The 17972-nt window shown below is 65.8% G+C and overlaps 1 protein-coding gene across 6 annotated transcripts; it reads left to right on the forward strand.

Annotated features, from left to right (window-relative positions):
- Nucleotides 1-2599: 2599 nt before the first annotated feature.
- On the forward strand, nt 2600-16871 carry ADAM15 (ADAM metallopeptidase domain 15). Of its 6 annotated transcripts, XM_084223276.1 has the most exons (28): nt 2600-2783; nt 3872-3984; nt 4521-4597; nt 4881-4959; nt 5054-5130; nt 5223-5385; nt 5456-5518; nt 5599-5667; nt 5766-5935; nt 6010-6094; nt 6162-6310; nt 6399-6576; nt 6726-6818; nt 7195-7390; nt 7460-7568; nt 7641-7791; nt 7860-7937; nt 8020-8131; nt 8224-8362; nt 8952-9005; nt 9261-9369; nt 9611-9679; nt 9870-9941; nt 10047-10168; nt 15166-15458; nt 16421-16489; nt 16614-16673; nt 16742-16871. In XM_084223276.1, the coding sequence occupies exons 1-28, from the start codon at nt 2693-2695 to the stop codon at nt 16828-16830; spliced, it is 3129 nt and encodes a 1042-aa protein (XP_084079402.1). In that variant the 5' UTR covers nt 2600-2692; the 3' UTR covers nt 16831-16871. The 6 variants fall into 6 exon arrangements, with proteins under 6 accessions (XP_084079402.1, XP_084079397.1, XP_084079399.1 ...); XM_084223271.1 differs by lacking the exons at nt 15166-15458; nt 16421-16489; nt 16614-16673; nt 16742-16871 and adding an exon at nt 10400-10537; XM_084223273.1 differs by lacking the exons at nt 9611-9679; nt 15166-15458; nt 16421-16489; nt 16614-16673; nt 16742-16871 and adding an exon at nt 10400-10537.
- Nucleotides 16872-17972: the final 1101 nt, after the last annotated feature.

A 17972-nucleotide genomic window follows, 5' to 3' on the forward strand; every position in this document is an offset into this window, starting at 1 on the left:
TTCCCCATTTCTGAGGTACTTGAGAGGTACAGACTTCTCAGAACACCTGATAACAAAGATTCCCCTCTAATGTACAACCCTCCCTTTCAATTTTTAATTTCTTATGGAATTTAGCCTCATGCTGAGGCTGCTGCTGCTCGCTCCAGCTTTGTCTGATGGGAGAACAGCAGAGTGAGTGAGCAGCTTCCAGCATGCTGCTGCACTGCTGGTTTTTGTTGGGTTCAGAACCCCTCAGAGGTTTCAGTTGAGCTCTGCTGCACTGGGTGGGTTGAAATGCAAGACTCTTTGAGCTTCTCAGGAAGGGAAATAAATGCAGGGGTTTGTCAGGAAAATTAATCCACCAACACCAGAGTTTTATGTCCAAAAAGAGAAAGAGGAGTCCTGTAACTTTATTCAAATAAAGGCAGAGGCCATGGGGCATTCCCCTGGGGTCTCTCCAATTTTTGGAGGATGCAGCCTCCTTTGTATCCCAATTTCCCTCTCTCTTTTCCCATTTCTGAGGTACTCGAGAGGTACAGACTTCCCAGAACACCTGATACCAAAGATTCCCCTGTAATGTATAACCCAAGCTCTACCTTGGGACTCTATACTAGAAAACTTTTAACATGGATTTTCACACCCTGAACTCTTGCCTTCCAGACTGATGTATTCATGCAATGAACAACCTTACAGCAACCCACAACTGCTCGTGTCTCTTTGAAGACACCAAACCCAGTAAAAGCTCAACACCATGATGTTCATCTTCCCGACAGAGAAATTCTGTGTAATTACGTGTCAGTAATTGCAGGTTTAATAAGCCTCAGCAGTTGTAGAGAGAAGAAACTTCAGCCAATAATAAATCAGTGGGGACCAGAGCTCGTGGGACACTGAAGACACAGGCCAGGGAGATTTGGCCACACAACCATGAGATGGAGAGGAATAAACAAGGCCAGCCATCAGCCAAAAGGGCAGAGTGGCTAATTGCAGCAGGGGAAGATCACAACCACAGAGTCAAGAAACCCACTGACCCAAAAGGAGAACACTGGTTCTCCTCCACCCTAATTAGCATGAGAAGCGAGACACTCATTTAACCAATAGAAGAGAAAATACTCATTAATACTAATTAATGAGGAACTGTGCAACTTGCAGACCATGAATGTTTAATACTTGTTTGCCGAAGTGTAGAAATGGCGACGTTGAGACAAAGACAACACAAAGCAACGCTCTCCATTTTCAGGAGGCTTCAAACCTGTTTTTATTCTAATATTCTATTTATTCATAAGTTTACACTTTACTCATTGGTCAGGAAAGACAAAGTGCTCCTTGGAATAGGCTTCTCTTATTTCTCCTTCTTTCTTTCTTGGTTTCTATGTTGTCGACCTCGGTAAGAAATTCCTTCAGGATCCTCTCATCAAACTTCTCTCTGGCTCACAGCAATCACTGTACAACCTCTTCCACATACAAATAGTGAACACTTTGCCCATTTGGGGTTTCACTGGGGATTGACCCCTGCACAGAACTGAAGATCAATAAAATCCCTTGGCTCTGGCTGGGATTGGTCTCTCACACAACAGGGGAAGGAACCCATTTCAGGAGCACATTTTGGTGACCCAGATGGGCCATTAAGCCTTGCTTGGATCATCTTCCTGCTCCCAGAAATGGAGAATAGGGTGGAGCAGGGCTCCTGTGGGGTCTCAGAGGGGGTGGCAGCTCGTGTCTTGCTGGTGGTCCCGCAGACCCCAGGCTCCTGCAGGACAGCAGCAATGCAGGCTGCAGCCCCCAATGCATGGCATGAAATGAGGTCTGTGGGGTGCATCTGCCAGGGGGTTGAAAGAGGATATAGGGAAGATGGAAGTGGGAGGATCTTCTGTGTGTAAAATCTGATAAATAGAGGAAGGTAACTACCATATGTTTCTTTGCTTTAAATAGTCCTTTATGTGGACGGTAGTGTTTCATAACAAAGTCAAAATTTTCTGTGCGGAAAAAGAGGGGAAAGAAAGCCTCCAAGGAAGCAACCTCCCTTGACAAAGACCAGTCACAAAGAAGGAAAAAAAAAAAAGACCTGACACAATCTTTTTTCTTAGTCTCCTTACTTATATCTGGTTTTAAAAAGGTGAGGGTGGGGCTGTGTGGTGTCTGGGTTGTGAGGGTGGGGGTCTCTGCTGTCTGCAATGATGAAGGTGGGGGTCTTCGTGGCACGAGGAGATAAAGGCAGGGCTGGTGACAGTGGGGTGTCTCTGCTGTGATCTGGGGGTCTCTCCTGACCTGGGGGATGGAGGCAGGGGGCCCTGCCACGCGGGGGGGTGAAGGTGGGGGTTTTCAGTGCACAGGATGATGAAGGAGGGGTCTCCAGAGCATGAGATGGTGAAGGTGGGTGCCTCTGCCCTCCTGGGAGGTGAAGGTGGGGGTCTCCACTCTACAGGACGATGAGGGCAGGGGTCCCGGGATGGGGAGGGGTCCAACCCGCAGCAGCACCACCGGCTCCCCAGCGGTACCCCCGCCACCACCAGCCCCTCCCGGCGCACAGGGAACCACCCCCGCTCCGCCCCGGCCTGGGCGGTGCCGGAGGAGCGGAACGGGGCCACGGCGCTGGCAGGGAAGTTCCGCCCCCGGGCCGGGCCGGGCGGGGTCGGTGCCGGTGCCGGTGCCGGGGCCATGCGCGACGGGAACCGGCGGGGGCGGCCGCGGCGGGGCAGCGCGACCCGGAGGGGCCATGGGGGCGATGGGGCCGCGGCTGCTGCTCGCCGCGGGGCTGCTGCTCGCCGCCGGGCTGCTGCTCGCCGCTGGCACCGGGAGCGCTGCAGGTGAGCAGGGAACCGGGGTCCCGAGTGGGATGGGGCGTTCGGTGGGGAGCGCGGCTCGCCCCCGGTCGGGGCATCGCGGGGATACCCACGGGAGGACCGGGATGGGATCGGGAGTCGTAGCCCCTCTGGAAGCTTGTTGCCACCTCCTCAGGATGTCCGGTGTGTCCTCCCGGTACGCTCGGTGCGCCCCCCGGGATACGCGGGGATCCCTCCCCGGGGTGCTCGGGGATCCCTCCCCGGGATGCTCGGTGCTCCCCCGGTACCGCGGTTCTGTCCCCGGCGCTGCCCGGGCAGGTGTGGCCGTGCGGAGCGGGGTTTGGTGCTCTCTCCAAACCCCCTCCCGCATCCCGGGGCCCTGGGCGGGCAGGGGTTCCCCAAATCTGGCGGGAGGGGGGGTCTGAGTCAGCCGAGCCGGGCTCCCAGCCCTGCCCAGTCTCTGTGCTGGTTGTACTGGGCAGCCGGCCGAGGTGATGCAAGGCTTGGCCCAGGAGACCATCCCGTCCTCCTGAAGCCCCCAAACAGGGGGGTTCCCCCCAAGCTCTGCTGGGAGCCGTGCCGTGAATGGGGGGGGTCCCTGTCACTGCTTCCCACCTGTCCTGGGGGGCTGCAGCGGGTGACAGCTGGGGGCTGTAATGCCTTGTGTGACCAGATTTGATGGGTGACCAGGAGGGTCCAGGGGGCAGGCTGGGGGTCCAGGGGTGACCTTGGGGGTCTGGGCTGTGTTGGGTGACTTTGGGGGTCTGGGCTGTGCTGGGTACCGTGGAGGTCTGGGCTGTGCTGGGTGACTTTGGGGTTCTGGGCTGTGCTGGGTGACTTTGGGGGTCTGGGCTGTGCTGGGTGACCGTGGGGGTCTGGGCTGTGCTGGGGGACTTTGGGGTTCTGGGTTGTGCTGGGTACCGTGGAGGTCTGGGCTGTGCTGGGTGACTTTGGGGGTCTGGGCTGTGCTGGGTGACCGGGGGGGTCTGGGCTGTATTGGATGACTGGGGGGGTCTGGGCTGTGCTGGGTGACCGGGGGGGTCTGGGCTGTGCTGGGTGACCGTGGGGGTCTGGGTTGTGCTGGGTGACACAGTGGTGAGGGCCCTGTGCAGGTGACAACTCGCAGCAGCAGCAGCAGCACAGTGAGGAATTGGGACGCTCCTGGTCAGTGACCCCGTGGGTGCTGTGGGATAACCGGACACTCAGCTTGACAGAAGCCACCCAGGTGATCCCCCGCCCACATCCCTGGGGTCCCCCACACTTGTGACAGTGCCTGCACCCTGCCACCTCCCCCTGCCCTCTTCTCAGTGCAGGACATGCAGTGTCCTGGCGCCACATCCCCGCGGTCCCCAGCGCCCAGAAGCAGTGGGGAAGGGGGCCCTCAGCAAATCTCCCTTCCCCTCCTGATGCTGGGAGGGACCTTTCTGGGTCGGGGTACCCACCCCGCGCCCCTCCCGGGTGGGGCGGAAGGGCCCAGCCCACCCCGCGGCCGTAGGGAGTCTCTCCAGTGTTTCCGCAGCGCTGCACCGGGCAGGAAGAGCGGGGGGAACGGGGTGGGGGCCCCGCTCGGTCCAACCCCTCTTTCCCCGACACAATGTGCCCGGGAGGGAGGGACGCTTCCTGCGGGGTGGGCAGGGCATCCCTTCCGACCGCTCCCTCCGGGCACGCGCCAGGGCCAGGCGGGTCGCCGTGCCTCTGGGGGTGCGTGGGGAGAGGGCAGCGTGGGTCAGGGGGTACCCCCTTAACCGCGGCCTGTGCCAGGGGGGCTTCCCCGCCCGTCTGACAGTCCTGCTGGAGCTGGAGGGGGTGCGGCTGCTGCTGGAGCTGGAGCAAAACTGGTGAGTCTGTGGTTCTGGGGCAACAGCAGGGTGTGGGATGGAGCGCCTGGATCCATGCAAGGGTGGGGGTCCTGCTGGGACCATGGGGCTCTTCCTCTGTCCATGGTGCACTTAGAGTGGGGGTCGCTTATTCCCTGTCTCCATCCATGGCACAGGTGGGGTGGGGGCCCCAGGGGGCACCCACAGCAGGGTGGGAGGTGCTGTGTCCTCCCTTCCTGCCGGGGTGTGCTCAGGGCAGGGTGAGCAGGGGGTTCCTGCTGTGCGTGACACGAGTCTCTGGCAGGGAGCTGGTGCAGGGCACTGGGGCACTGCTCTATTACCTGCCCGACGGCACACGGGCGATCCAGGAGCCCAGAGAGCAGGTATGGCTGTCACCTGTGCTGTCCCCAGGCTGTCCCTGCTCCCCAGGGGGACCCCAGCCTGGGGCTGGATCCTGAGCCCTCTTCTCTGCTGCAGGAGCATTGCTGCTACCAGGGGACAGTGCGGGGCTTCCCTGGCTCCTGGGCCAATGTCTGTGCCTGTGCTGGACTCAGGTGAGCCCCCAAGTCCAGTGGTCCATGAGCCCACTCCCACTGCTCTGATGATGGGATGAGCTCTATATTCCAGCTCCTCTGTCCTTCCCCAGCGGCCACCTCTGGCTGTCAGACACCAGGAGCTACACACTGGAGCCAGACACCAGCAGCCCCCCAGGGCAGCACACGGCATCCCAGCTTCGGCTGGAGCCACAGAGCTGCAGGCAGGGCTCCCACCCTGGGGCAGAGGCAACAGAGCCCCCCTGGCCACAGAGGGTAGGTCACCCAGGGATCTTGCCCCACAGAGTGTCTGTGTGTCAGCACTCTGACCCCTCTCTGTCCCCAGGGCAAGCGGGCAGCAGCAGAGCAGCGCTTTGTGGAGCTGGTGATGGTGGTGGACCACGCTGCGGTGAGTGCTGGGCAGTGTCCCCACAACAGAGGCTGCCCTTCCCACAGCCACCTCTCTGACCCCTCTCCCTGTTTCTCCAGTTCCAGAATTACCCCAACCTACAACGTGTTCACACCCGGACCCTGGAAATTGCCAACCAGGTGGATGTGGTGAGTCACGGTTGTGTCTGTCCATCCCAGCCCAGTGCCCGGCTGTGCCCCTGCCTCTGCAGTGCTGGGGGGGCTCTGACCCCTCTGTGCCCCCCCAGTTCTTCCGCCCGCTGGGAGTGCGGGTGGCCCTGCTGGCAGTGGAGGTCTGGAGTGAGGGTGACAAGATCGCGGTGGGCGGCAGCGCCCGGGCCTTGCTGGAGCGGTTCCTGCGCTGGCGCCGCGAGGAGCTGCTGCCCCAGCTGTCCCACGACAATGCCCAGCTCCTGACGTGAGTGGGGGACAGGGTGGGGACAGGGGGATGAGGCTGCAGCAGTCCCCCAACCCCCTGTGCTCTCTCCCCAGGGGTGCCCACTTCGATGATGTCTCTGTGGGGATGTCGACTCAAGCCTCCGTGTGTTCCCCCACGCGCTCCGGGGGGGTCAGCATGGTCAGTACCTCTGTCCCCCCACGCCACCCTCCCACCAGCTGCCCTCCCTGACCCTCCTGTCCCACAGGACCACTCTGTCAGTGTCCTTGTCGTGGCCTCCACTGTGGCCCATCAGCTGGGGCACAACCTGGGCATGCGGCACGACAGCGCCGGGCGCCTCTGCGACTGCGGCGACCTCCGGCACGATCGTGGCTGCATCATGGCACCGCCCACAGGGTGAGGGCAGCGGGCAGGCCTTCGGGGAGCTGGGGCCAAGCCCCTTCCTCACCTCACCTCGCCTCACGGGCCCTTCCTGCCTCTGCAGGTTGACACCTGGCTTGAGCTTCAGCAACTGCAGCCGGCAGGACCTGGAGCGCAGCCTGCAGCAGGGCCAGGGCTGGTGCCTGTCCAATGTCCCCGAGCCCCAGGTCCTGACCGGGAGCCCCACCTGCGGGAACCACTTTGTAGAGCTGGGCGAGGAATGTGACTGCGGCCTCAGCGTGGTATGAGGGGCTCTGGGTAGGCCTGAGGCCCTGAAGCCACCCCATTTCTCCATGGCTCTGCCCAGGGGTGTCTGGGGCTGGCAGGGTGGTTTCCAGTGCCCAGTGCTGGGTGCTGGTGGCACCCACTGACTGCAGCCCTCCCACCGCAGGAGTGCACCGATCCTTGCTGCAACAGCAGCTCCTGCCAGCTGATGCCAGGGGCCGTGTGTGCCACTGAGGATGCCTGCTGTGAGGACTGCCAGGTCTGTGGGGATGGGCACCTATGCCCATGGGCACACCAGCCATTGCCCGTGGTGGGCGAGTCCCCCACGCACCCCATTCATCTAACCATCCCCCCACTCACCCCTTTTATCTGACCATGTCCCCCACTCACCCCATTTATCTGACCATTGTCCCCCACTCACCCTGTTTATCTGACCATGTCCCCCCACTCACCCCATTTATCTGACCATTGTCCCCCACTCACCCTGTTTATCTGACCATATCCCCCCACTCACCCCATTTATCTGACCATGTCCCCCACTCACCCCATTTATCTGACCATATCCCCCCACTCACCCTGTTTATCTGACCATGACCCCCCGCTCACCCAGTTTGTCTGACCATGTCCCCTCACAGCTGCGCCGTGCTGGCCACGTGTGTCGGGAGCCGCTGGGCGAGTGTGACCTGCCCGAGTTCTGTGACGGGGTCTCACGGCGCTGCCCCCCTGACACCTTCCTGCAGGATGGGCAGCCCTGTGCCAGCGGGCGGGCACGCTGCTACAGCGGGGCCTGTGCCACCTACGAGGGGCAGTGCCAGCAGCTGCTGGGGCCAGGTAGAGCAGGGCCAGGGTGGGGTGCTGGCAGCCAGGTAGGGGTGCTGAGGGTCTCTGCCCCCGCTGCAGGTGCCAGTCCTGTCTCCAGTTCCTGCATGGCTGCACTGAACACAAGAGGGGATGAACGTGGGCACTGCGGGCAGCTCCCCAATGGCTCCTATGTCACTTGCACCCAGCAGTGAGTGAGGTCCCCATCCTTCTCCGTGTCCCCCTTGCCGTGCCCCCTGCCCTGACCCCTCTGTCCCTGCAGGGACACCAGCTGCGGGATGCTGCAGTGCCAGCGCAGCAGCTCCCGTGGGGCCAGCCCAGAAGGGTCCTGCCAGGGGACCACCCTGCCTGGGGATGAGGATGTGACTGATGCGGCCATGGTGCTGCCTGGCACCACCTGTGGCCCCGGGAAGGTGAGCAGTGGGCTGACAGGGAAGGGTCCAGGGGAAGTCTCCCAGTGCTGACACCCCATGCCCCGCAGATGTGCCTCCAGCACCGGTGCCAGGACATCTCCATGCTGGGTGACCAGCAGTGCCAGAGCAAATGCCACGGGCACGGGGTGAGTGCAGGGCTGGGGAGCGGCTGTGGGCAGTGGGGACCTGCCCCTCAGGGGCTGAGCTCAGCCACTGTCACCCACCCAGGTGTGCAACAACCACGGGCACTGCCACTGTGAGCGGGGCTGGGCCCCCCCAAGCTGTGACAGCCCCGGAGTGGGGGGCAGCCAGGACAGCGGCCCTGCCGGCCTTGAGCGAGGTGAGGGACAAGGCCAGCACAGAGAATGGGGCTTTGTGCGGTGCCGGGGGGGTGCTGGGCACAGCGGGGGCTGACGTGCCGCTCTCCCGCAGGGGGAAGCGCCCTGCCCACGGCCCTGCTGCTGAGCGCGCTGCTGGGGCTGGCGCTGGCACTGGGGCTGTGCCGTGCCCGCCGTGCCGGCCTCCACAAGCACCTCTGCCAGCTGGGGAAAGGCACCTCCTGCCAGTACAGGTACCAGTGACAGGGGGGACACGTGGGGGGCACATTGGGGGTACGTGGGGGGCACGTGGGTGTTGGCACGCTCGCCTCTGCATGCGCGTGCCGAGGCACACCGGTGGCACGCAGCTGCAGTGCTCACCTCTGCATGCGTGTGCCGTGACACACAGGTGGCACACTCACTTCTACATGTGTGTTGTGACACGCAGGCGGCACACAGCCCTCTCTGCATGCGTGTGCCGTGTCATGCAGATGGCACGCTGGCCTCTGCACGCAGGCGGCACACACGACACCTCTGCACGCGTTCGCCGTGGCGCATCAGCGGCCTGCTCGACTCTGCTCACGCGTGCTGCGGCACACAGGTGGCACGCCCACCTCTGCATGTGGCACGCAGGTGGCACGCTCAGTCCTGCATGCGTGTGCCCTGGCATGTGAGCACACACGCACACGTGTCCCCCGCGGTGGCACACGTGTCCCCACAGAGCGACCGTCCCTGTGTGTGTGTGTGCGTCCCCAGCGCAGGTCACAGCCCCGTCACCCCACATCCCCGCGGCTCCTCTCGCCCCCCAGCCGCGGGCTGAGCCCCCCACTCTTCTCCCCACAGTGCTGAGACCCGGGTGCGGTTCCTGGGTCCCGGAGCCGCAGACGGCTGGAGCGGGTAACGTCACCGCCGGCGCCCGGGCGTGGGGCTGTCCCCGAGCCGTCCTGCTTCGCAAGGCCTCCGGTGCTGCGCTCTTCCCCTGGCAGTGCCCGTGGGGTGCGGGGCAGCCCCGGGGTGCGGGGTGTCTCATCTTCCAGCGCCGAGGGGTTCGTTTCTCTTGGGCTTCTGCTGGTGTCGGTGTCGCTCGGTGGCCGTGCGGGGTCCCCCAAGTGCCCAGAGCGAGCAGGGTCTCATCCTGGGTTTTCCCTGCAGGATCTCACAGCCCGAGCCCCCGTCAGGCAGCAGCCAAGGTCCCCCTGCACGTCCCCGGCCCCCGCAGTGGCGGCAGGCCACGGAGCTGCAGGTCATGCATGGCAGCAAGGTGAGGATGAGGGTAGCAGGTGCCCAGTTCTGTCCGGTCTTGGGGTGCCAGCTCAGAGCATCCCACGTGTGGGATCCCGTTCCTTGGCACCCGGAGCAGCCTGGCACGGCCACTTGGCACAGCCGGGATTGGAGCCCGTCCCAGCCAGGGCTGTGCACTGAGGGGGGTCTCTGTCTCTGCCTGGCGGGAGGGGGGTCTCCGCATGCTGCATGGCTTGCCCCCCCTCTCCCTCTCTCCGCAGCCGGCTGCCCTCAGCTCAGCCCGGCCTGATCCGCCCTCCCGGCCTCTCCCGCCGGACCCTGTGCCCAAGGTAATGCCCGGGCAGGGCGGGGGGTACCCCCCAGCCCACCCGGACCCGCTGCATGTCTGGCTGCGCTCCAGCTCTCGGGGACCTGTGTGACACGGCTGTCCCCAAACCCCTCCTGCCCAGCGGGAGGCTGGTTCCCACGCTCCCCCACTTGTCCCCTGCTGTCACACTGTCCCTCTCTCTCTCTGCCCAGGCCCCCCCCTCGGACAGGCCGCCCCCCCCCACACGCCCGCTGCCCGCAGACCCTGTGCTGCTGAGCGCTCAGGTAACGGCAGCAGCACCTGCGTGTGGGGCTGGAGGCCGATTCCCACCCCCGGCCCGTCGGGGGGTCAGCCCACCACCGAGCTTTGACCCCCCCACGCCCTTGCAGCCCCCAGGTCCGGCCAAGCCACCCCCACCGCAGCGGCCACTGCCCTCGGACCCCCCGGGCCCTTCGGTGTCCCGCAGTGAGACCCCCCCTGGGCACCCCTATGTCACCGTGATTCCTGCCAGGTGAGCGCGGGGGGACAGCGCGGGGCTGGCAGCTCCGGGGGGTGCCAGGATGGGGGCCTGCAGGGGGCTGAGGGGAGGGGGAGGTAGCCAGGAGAAATGAGGGGCCAGAACGGGGGGGAGAGGAGGAAGGAGGGGGTCAGGGTGGGGATGCAGAGCAGGGGACGCGGGGAGCTGTCGGGGGAAGCTGTGCGGACCCCACCCTCACCCCAGCGCCCTCCCTTCCCTTGCCAGGCCCGCCCCGGCCCCGCCAGAGGCCTGAGCCGCGGGCAGGGAATGCGCAGCGCTGGATCCGCGGGGAAGGCCGAACCCCGCCGGGCCCCGCCGCCCGCTCTTTCTCCCGCCACGTCAATAAAGGGGCTGTGAGCCGCCTCTGCGCTGCCTCCGCCGCACCGGCACCGGGGCACCGCGACCGGCACCGGGGGGGAGCGGGGCGGAACTACAACTCCCAGCAGGCCCTGCGCCGGAAGGGGCTCCCGAGCGCCGGCGCCCCCTGGCGGGGACTGTGCGCAACTGCAGCGGGGGCGGTGTCGGGGGCCACGTGGGCACGGGCGGGGCGGGGGGACACGGGGGGACGCACGCGAGTGGGCACGTGTGTGTGTGTGTGTCTGTGTGTGTGTCTGTGTGTGTGTGCCACAGCTGCTCCAGGGGCACATGCGTGTGCGAGAGCTGCTCCGTGGGCACACGAATGTGCGAGAGCTGCTCTTAGGGCACACGAGTGTGTGAGAGCTGCTCCGTGGGCACACGAGTGTGTGTGAGGTGCCTGGTGGGCACACGAGCGTGTGAGAGCTGCCCGGTGGACACACGAGTGTGTGAGAGCTGCCTGGTCGGCACTCGAGTGTGTGAGAGCTGCTCAGTGGGCACTTGAGTGTGTGAGAGCTGCCCGGTGGGCACACGAGTGTGTGAGAGGTGCCTGGTGGGCACACACCTGTGTTTGAGGTGCCCAGTGGGCACACGAGTGTGTGAGAGCTGTCTGGTCGGCACTCGAGTGTATGAAAGCTGCCCAGTGGGCACACGAGTGTGTGAAAGCTGCCCGGTGGGCATACGTGTGTGCGAGAGCTGCTCTTAGGGCACACGAGTGTGTGAGAGCTGCCCGGTGGACACACGAGTGTGAGAGCTGCCTGGTGGGCACACGAGTGTGTGAGAGCTGCCCGGTGGGTACATGAGTGTGTCAGAGCTGCTCCGTGTGCACACGAACATGTAAGAGCTGCCTGGTGGACAGAGATGTGTAAGTGTGAAAGCCACCATGTGTGCATGATGACACAAGTGACCCCTGGTCACACAAGGAGCTGCCCTGTGGGCACACTCATGGGCACACACGTGTGCAGGAACTTCCTTGCAGGCAGGAACACACATCAGGAGGAGCTGCCACACACTCATGGGCACGTGTGTGTGTAAGAGCTGCCCTGTGTGTCTGGACACACACGTGTGCAGGAGCTGTCCTGTGTGCTCACCATGTGTGTGTGCAGGGCAGGCACCCACACCTCAACATGCACAGGTGTGCAAGAGCTGCCCTGTTTGAGCACAGATGTGGCAGGAACACGTGTGAGCGTGAGCAGGTTGGGCACACAAGTGTGCAAGGGCTGCCTGGTTTGGGCAGGGACACGGGTGTCACACGTGAGCACATGTGTGTGCAGGAGCTCTCTGAGAACACAGACACAAAACAAGTGTGCAAGAGCTGCCCTATAGGTTTGGTTACAGCTGTCACACCTGAGCACACATGTGTGCAGACACACACATGTGTGCAAGAGCTGCCTGGTGGGCAGGGACACGGGTGTCACACATGAGCAGGAGCTATCACACACGTGTGCAGGAGCTACTCTGAGGACACACGCACACACACACGTGTGCCAGAGCTGCCAGGTGGGCAGGGACACACGTGGCCAGCAGCTGCCACCACCACGGGCACACGCGTGTGCAAGAACTGTCCTGTATACATGGGTACACGTGTGCAAGAGCTGCTCGTGGGCACAGCCCCGAGTGGGCACGAGCTGCCCGGTGGGCCTGGGCACACGCGTGTGCGAGAGCTGCCCGTGCCTGCAGGGCTGGCTGGTGCCGGTACCGGTGGCTGCTGTCCCGGTAACGGAGGGGGGCAGCCGGCACTGCCGGTGCCGGTACCGGTGGCTGCTGTCCCGGTAACGGAGGGGGGCAGCCGGCCCTGTCGGTGCCGGTACCGGTGGCTGCTGTCCCGGTAACGGCGGGGGGCAGCCGGCCCTGCCGGTGCCGGTACCGGTGGCTGCTGTCCCGGTAACGGCGGGGGGCAGCCGGCACTGCCGGTGCCGGTACTGGGGCGGTGCCAGCTCGGCTGGGTTTTAGCAGGGAGCCGGATTGGGCCGGAGCCGCCCGTGCCAGGGGCGGTGCCGGTGGATGCCAGGGGTGTCGGTGCCGGTGCCAGGGATGCTGTTGCCGGGGATGCTGAGCCCGCAGGCCCGGGCAGTGTTGGTCCCGGTGCCGGTAGATATTCACGGTACCGGCTCGGTGTCGGGCTGGGAGAGGTACCGGGGAGTTGCCAGGGATACCAGTGCCGGTGGATGTTGGCGGTCCCAGGGGTGCCAGACTGGGGCGTGGCCGCTGGTGCCGGTCCCGGTGCCGCGGGATGCGGGCGGTACCGGCCGCTGGGGAGTTACCGGTCTCGGTGCCGGTCCCGATGGCCGTGCCGGTGCCGGTGGGTGCCGGTGCCGCCCGCCAAGGGTTAATGGCAGTCGGTGAAGTTGCCGGGCGGCGGCGCGGCGGGATTGGCCCGAAGTTGTCGGGGCGGGCCGGGCCGTGCCGAGCCCCGCCGGGCCGCCCCGCCCGCGGCCCCCCGCCGCCCCCCGCCGCCGGCGGAGCCATGCGCCCCGCGCCGCTGCTCGGGCTCCTGCTCTGGGCGCCGCTGCTCTGGGCGCCGCCGGTGCGCGGCTTCCGCCACGGCGTCCACTGGAACGGCAGCAACCCCAGGTACCGCCGCCGCCCCCGCCGGCCCCGCCGCCTTTGTACGCCCCGGGCCCGCCGAGCCCCGGGCCCGCCGAGCCCCGGGCCCCAGCGAGCCCCGGGCCCGCGCCGCCGCCACCGGACGGGACGGGACGGGACGGGAGGGGCGGCGGGCGGTGGGCTCCGGGGGGGCGGGGCTGCTGGCCACCGGGCTACCGGGCCCCCATGAGCGAGACTGAGCCGGGGAGCGCCTCCCGGTGGGACCGAGCCCCCGGGCATCCCCGACAGCAGCGAGCACCCAGGTAATGCTGAGCAGGCGAGCGGCCCCCAGTCCGCCGAGCCTCCGGGCATCCCCACCGGCACCGAGCCCCGGGTGGTGCCTCCCGGTGTTACCGAGCCCCGGTGGTACCGAGGCACCGGGAAGCCCTGGGCATGTGGAGCGGGTGAGAACCCCTGGCAGTGCTGAGCTCTGAGCAGCACCGGGCCCCCCCCGGTGGTACCGAGCCCCGGGCAGTACAGAGCCGGTGAGTGCCCCAGCTGGTACCGACCCCGGGTGCCCACGGGGGGCACTGAGCCCTGAGCACTCCCGGTGACACCGAGCCACTGGGCATCCCTGGGTGCCACCGGGGCAGCGAGCACACCTGGGTGGTGCTTAGCCCCAGGCACTGCTGGTGGCACTGAGCCCCCGGTGGCATCCAGCTCGTGAGTCTCCCTCAGTGACACCAAGCTCTGGGTGTTCCCACACCAGTGGGCAGCCCTGGTTGCCCCCAGGCCAGTGGGCACTCCTGGTGGCACCAAGCCCTTGGTGGCACCGAGCTGGTGGGCAGTCCTGGTGATGCCAATCTGCCGGTGGTACCCACCTGTGCTGTGCCTGAACGCCCTTGGTGGCACTGAACTATGGGCATCCTCTGGTGGCATCAAGCTGGTGGGTGGCACTCTTGGAGCCGGGGGTTTCCTTGGTGGGGGCACTCCAGCCCACATCCTGCCATTGGCGCTGACTGGGAGCTTGGCTGTCACAGGCAGGCCAGGGTCTGGCTCCATCCCTCTTCCCAACCTCCTCCATTTTAGGAATTTCCCAGCTCGGGGCTTCTCAGGGAGCAGGAGGCAGGGTCAGGATCCTGGGGCCTCCCCCATGGAGGTCCTGGGCTCCGGGCCTGCTGCCCTGGGGCAGACTGGCACATGTTGGGCAGGGCTACGGTTACAGACACTGCCTTGCTCCCATCCGGCAGATGGGAGAGGTGAGACCCCACCACCCATGGATGCCCCGGGAAGGGGGGCTCTGTGTGCCCCTCTGCTGGGTCAGGCAGGGCCCCGTCCCCCCAGCCCTTGGCCCTGCCCAGGCCCGTCCCAGCCAGCGTCACCCGTGGGATGCTCTGAGTCAGCAGGAGTCTGTGCTCCATCCTGCCCTCGGGGAGCCCCCAGCCTGAGTGGGGTGTCAGGGGTTCAATCCCCCCCTTGCCAGCGCTGCCATCCTGCTGATGAATATTCTGGATTCTGCCAGAACTGACTGTGAACACTGGCTGCACTGGGGCCAGCGTGGGGGCCAAGGTCTCCTTGCCAGCCCCTCTTTTCCATCACCGGTCCCAGACACTCAGGACCAAGCGTGTGCACACGCATGTGCACGTTCATGTGTGTGCACACGTGTGTGTGCCTGCACAGCTGCTCCACCCCGGCCTGGCCGGTTGTGCTGTCGGCACAACCATGAGCTCACAGCATCCCCAGTGCTGCACCCGTGCCCTGCCCGCCCCGTGCCCCCTGCCCCGGCCGCCACCCCCTCCCAGCCCCGCGCCGGGGCCGGAGCGTCCCGCCGCACGGTCCCCCACCGGCGTGTCATGTCCGATCAGCGGCCAGCCGGGTGCCTGGGGCGAGGGGCTTTGTGCCCGGGCAGCGTGGCTGCACAGACCCCCCGGCCGCGGTGGCCGAGCCCATTCAGCTCCAGCGGCCTGCGGCTAATCCGAGCTGATGCCTGGCTGCGTGGCGCGGGCGGTGTCCGGTCGGGGTTTTTCTTTTTGGGAAAAGCCCAGCTCCCTGCTCCGCTGGGGCAGCAGGGCACCCCTCCCACGGGACCCCCGGCTTGTCCTGCCCGGCAGGTTCCTGCGGGACGACTACTCCATCCAGGTGGCCATCAATGACTACCTGGACATCTACTGCCCGCACTACGAGGGGGCGGTGCCCGCCGGCCGGGCTGAGACCTTCACGCTCTTCATGGTGGATCGGGAGGGCTATCGCGGCTGCTACGAGACCCCCGGCGCCTTCAAGCGCTGGGAGTGCAACCGGCCCCGGGCGCCCTTCGGGCCCGTCCGATTCTCCGAGAAGATCCAGCGTTTCACCCCCTTCTCACTCGGCTTCGAGTTCCAGCCGGGGGAGACCTACTACTACATCTGTGAGTCCCCGCGGGGGCTGCGCTGGGGTCACGGCACGCTGGGTGCGGTCCCCGGGGTCAGGGGGTCTTGAGTGCAGCTCCCCAGGGTTGGGTGTCACCAGGATCCCCGTGGAGCCGAGTTTAGGGCGCGTGGGGGATCAGGGTACAGCCAGGATGTCGCTGAGGTTGAGGGAACACGGGGGCTCTGGATGATACCAGGGCTGAGGTGCAGGAGGCTGTGGGTGTCCCAGGGCTGGGGGCACGAGGGGATGGGATGCAGGGGGTGTCTGGATGCCCTGGGGTGGGGGATTCATGGAGGTGTGGGGTGCAGAGGGGTTCTGGATGCCCTGGGGTGGGGGATTCATGGAGGTGTGGGGTGCAGAGGGGTTCTGGATGCCCTGGGGTGGGGGATTCATGGAGGTGTGGGGTGCAGAGGGGTTCTGGATGCCCATGGAGGGGAGCACAAGGGGATCAGAGTGCATGGGTGGGGTCTGGATGTCCTGGGGTGGGGGATGTGTGGGGAGGTGGGGTGCAGGGAGGGCTCTGCGCGCTCCGGGGTGGGGGCACGAGGGGTAGAGGTGTCCCCGGTTCGGGGTGCAGGGTGGACTCTAGGAGCTCTAGCAGGGGGCACGAGGGATCGGGGTGTCCCTGGTTCGGGGTGTCCCCGGTTCGGGGTGCAGGGTGAGCTCTGCGTGCTCCGGGGTGGGGGCACGAGGGTTCGGGGTGTCCCTGGTTCGGGGGTGTCTCCGGTTCGGGGTGCCGCCAGTTCGGGGTCTAGGGTGGGCACGAGGGGTCGGCGTGTCCCCGTTTCGGAGTGTCCCCGGTTCGGGGTGCGGGGGGGGGCTCTGCGCGCTCCGGGGTGGGGGCGCGGTCGGTCCCCGCCTTCCGCCGGGAGGGGGCGCCCCCGGCCCGCGCGGAGCCGCTGTCGGGGGGTCCCGGGGGGGCCGCACCGGAGCCGGTCCCCGCTTACCCCCCCTGCCCAGCCGTGCCCAGCCCCGAGAGCGCCGGGCGATGCCTGAAGCTGCGCGTCACCGTCTGCTGCCGAGGCACCAGTGAGTCCGGCTGGGGGGGCTGCGCCCCAAAACTCGGGGGCTCCACCGGTCCCCTCTGGGGCATACCGGAGCCTCCACGTAACCCACGGGAGCCGCTCCCTGACCACGGTGGGGTTTTTTTCAGCGCCAGAGCCGGTGACAGAGGTGCCGAATTCGCAGCCCCGAGGGCGCGGGGGTCCCGAAGGTGAGTACAGGGGCGGGGCTGGGAGGTCGGGGACCGGCTCGCCCTGACCGCTGTTTCTGCCCTGGCAGATGTGGCTCCTGCCCGGGGCACCGCGGTCCCATCACAGCCCTGCACCCCATGCCTGACGCTCGTGCTCCTGGCCCTGCTCTGGATCTGACCCCGGCGCTGCCCCTGGCGGGGGGATGGGCTCCTCTGCCCCAACGCCGCTTCCAGAGTCTTCCTCCCAGCCAAACCCCCGAGCCCGTGGGGCAGCCCCAGGCCATGACCCGCCTGCTGGACCTCCGCAAAGCCGAGCTGGGGCCGGGAGCTCCGGGCTGGAAGGTGAGGGGTAGCGGGGAGCTCCGGGGCGCTGGGTGAGCACCTGCGTGCTGCCTGAAGCATCCCTGGACGGGGCTCTCTCCCTCCCAGGGCCATCGCATCGCCGCACGTCGGGATTGCCGCGAGTCCGCGCGCTGGGATTGCCACACCCCGGCTCTGCCCCACCGGCCACCGGCCCGGCGCTGGGGTCCCCTCAGCGAACGCCTGCTCTGCCCCACGGCCATCACCTCATCTCGTGCCTTTCCCCACGGACCCCCTCCCCTGGGGCCCAGGGACCCCCGACCCCGGAGCGGGGCAGCAGCTCCGATGGCGGCATTCGCCGCTGCTGTGTCCTCCTGCAGCGAGGACACGCTGATCTGTCTTCTGGGAAGACGCCTTCCTCCGTGCCCTCCGTTTGGTTTTAACCCTTGGTAGTGACTGAGCAATACAATATTTGCAAGATCGCTGCGCCCCGGCTGTGCAGCCCCCGCCGTCCCCCTGCCCGTGTCCCCCCCCGTCCCTGCACGGGTGCCAGGGCGGCTCCTCCAGGGTGTCCCTGCCCCTCGCTCCCTGCGCAGCCCTCATGGCCAAGGGCTTAATTGCAGCAGTTTGATATTGAGTCGTCAGCTCCTGTCACCGGAGAGCTTTAATTACAGACGAGCTGCTGGTAATTAACACCTGGTGGGGGGATGAGCACTGGGACAGGGGGTGAGGGGGCAGTGGGCTTGGGGGTCATTCACCCAAAGCCCCCAGCCAGGCACCCTGGTCCCTTTTGCCACCTTTGGGCGTGGTTGGGGTGTCCACAGAGCAGCTGCTCTCTGTCCATCTCTCCATCTGCTACGCACCCCATAAGATGCCAAAAATGGGGGTGTGGGGAGCTGCAGGGTTTCCCCCTTCCCGAGTGGAAGGGGGATCAGTGGGGGCTGATCCCATGGCACACCCAGGTCCCTGTCAGAGCCGTGACTCTGCCACATGCCCCAGCCTTGCCAACCAGCTGGAGAG

This window comes from Fringilla coelebs (genome assembly GCF_963513975.1).
Source record: "Fringilla coelebs genome assembly, chromosome: 29".
In the NCBI taxonomy this organism is placed as follows: Eukaryota; Metazoa; Chordata; class Aves; order Passeriformes; family Fringillidae; genus Fringilla; species Fringilla coelebs.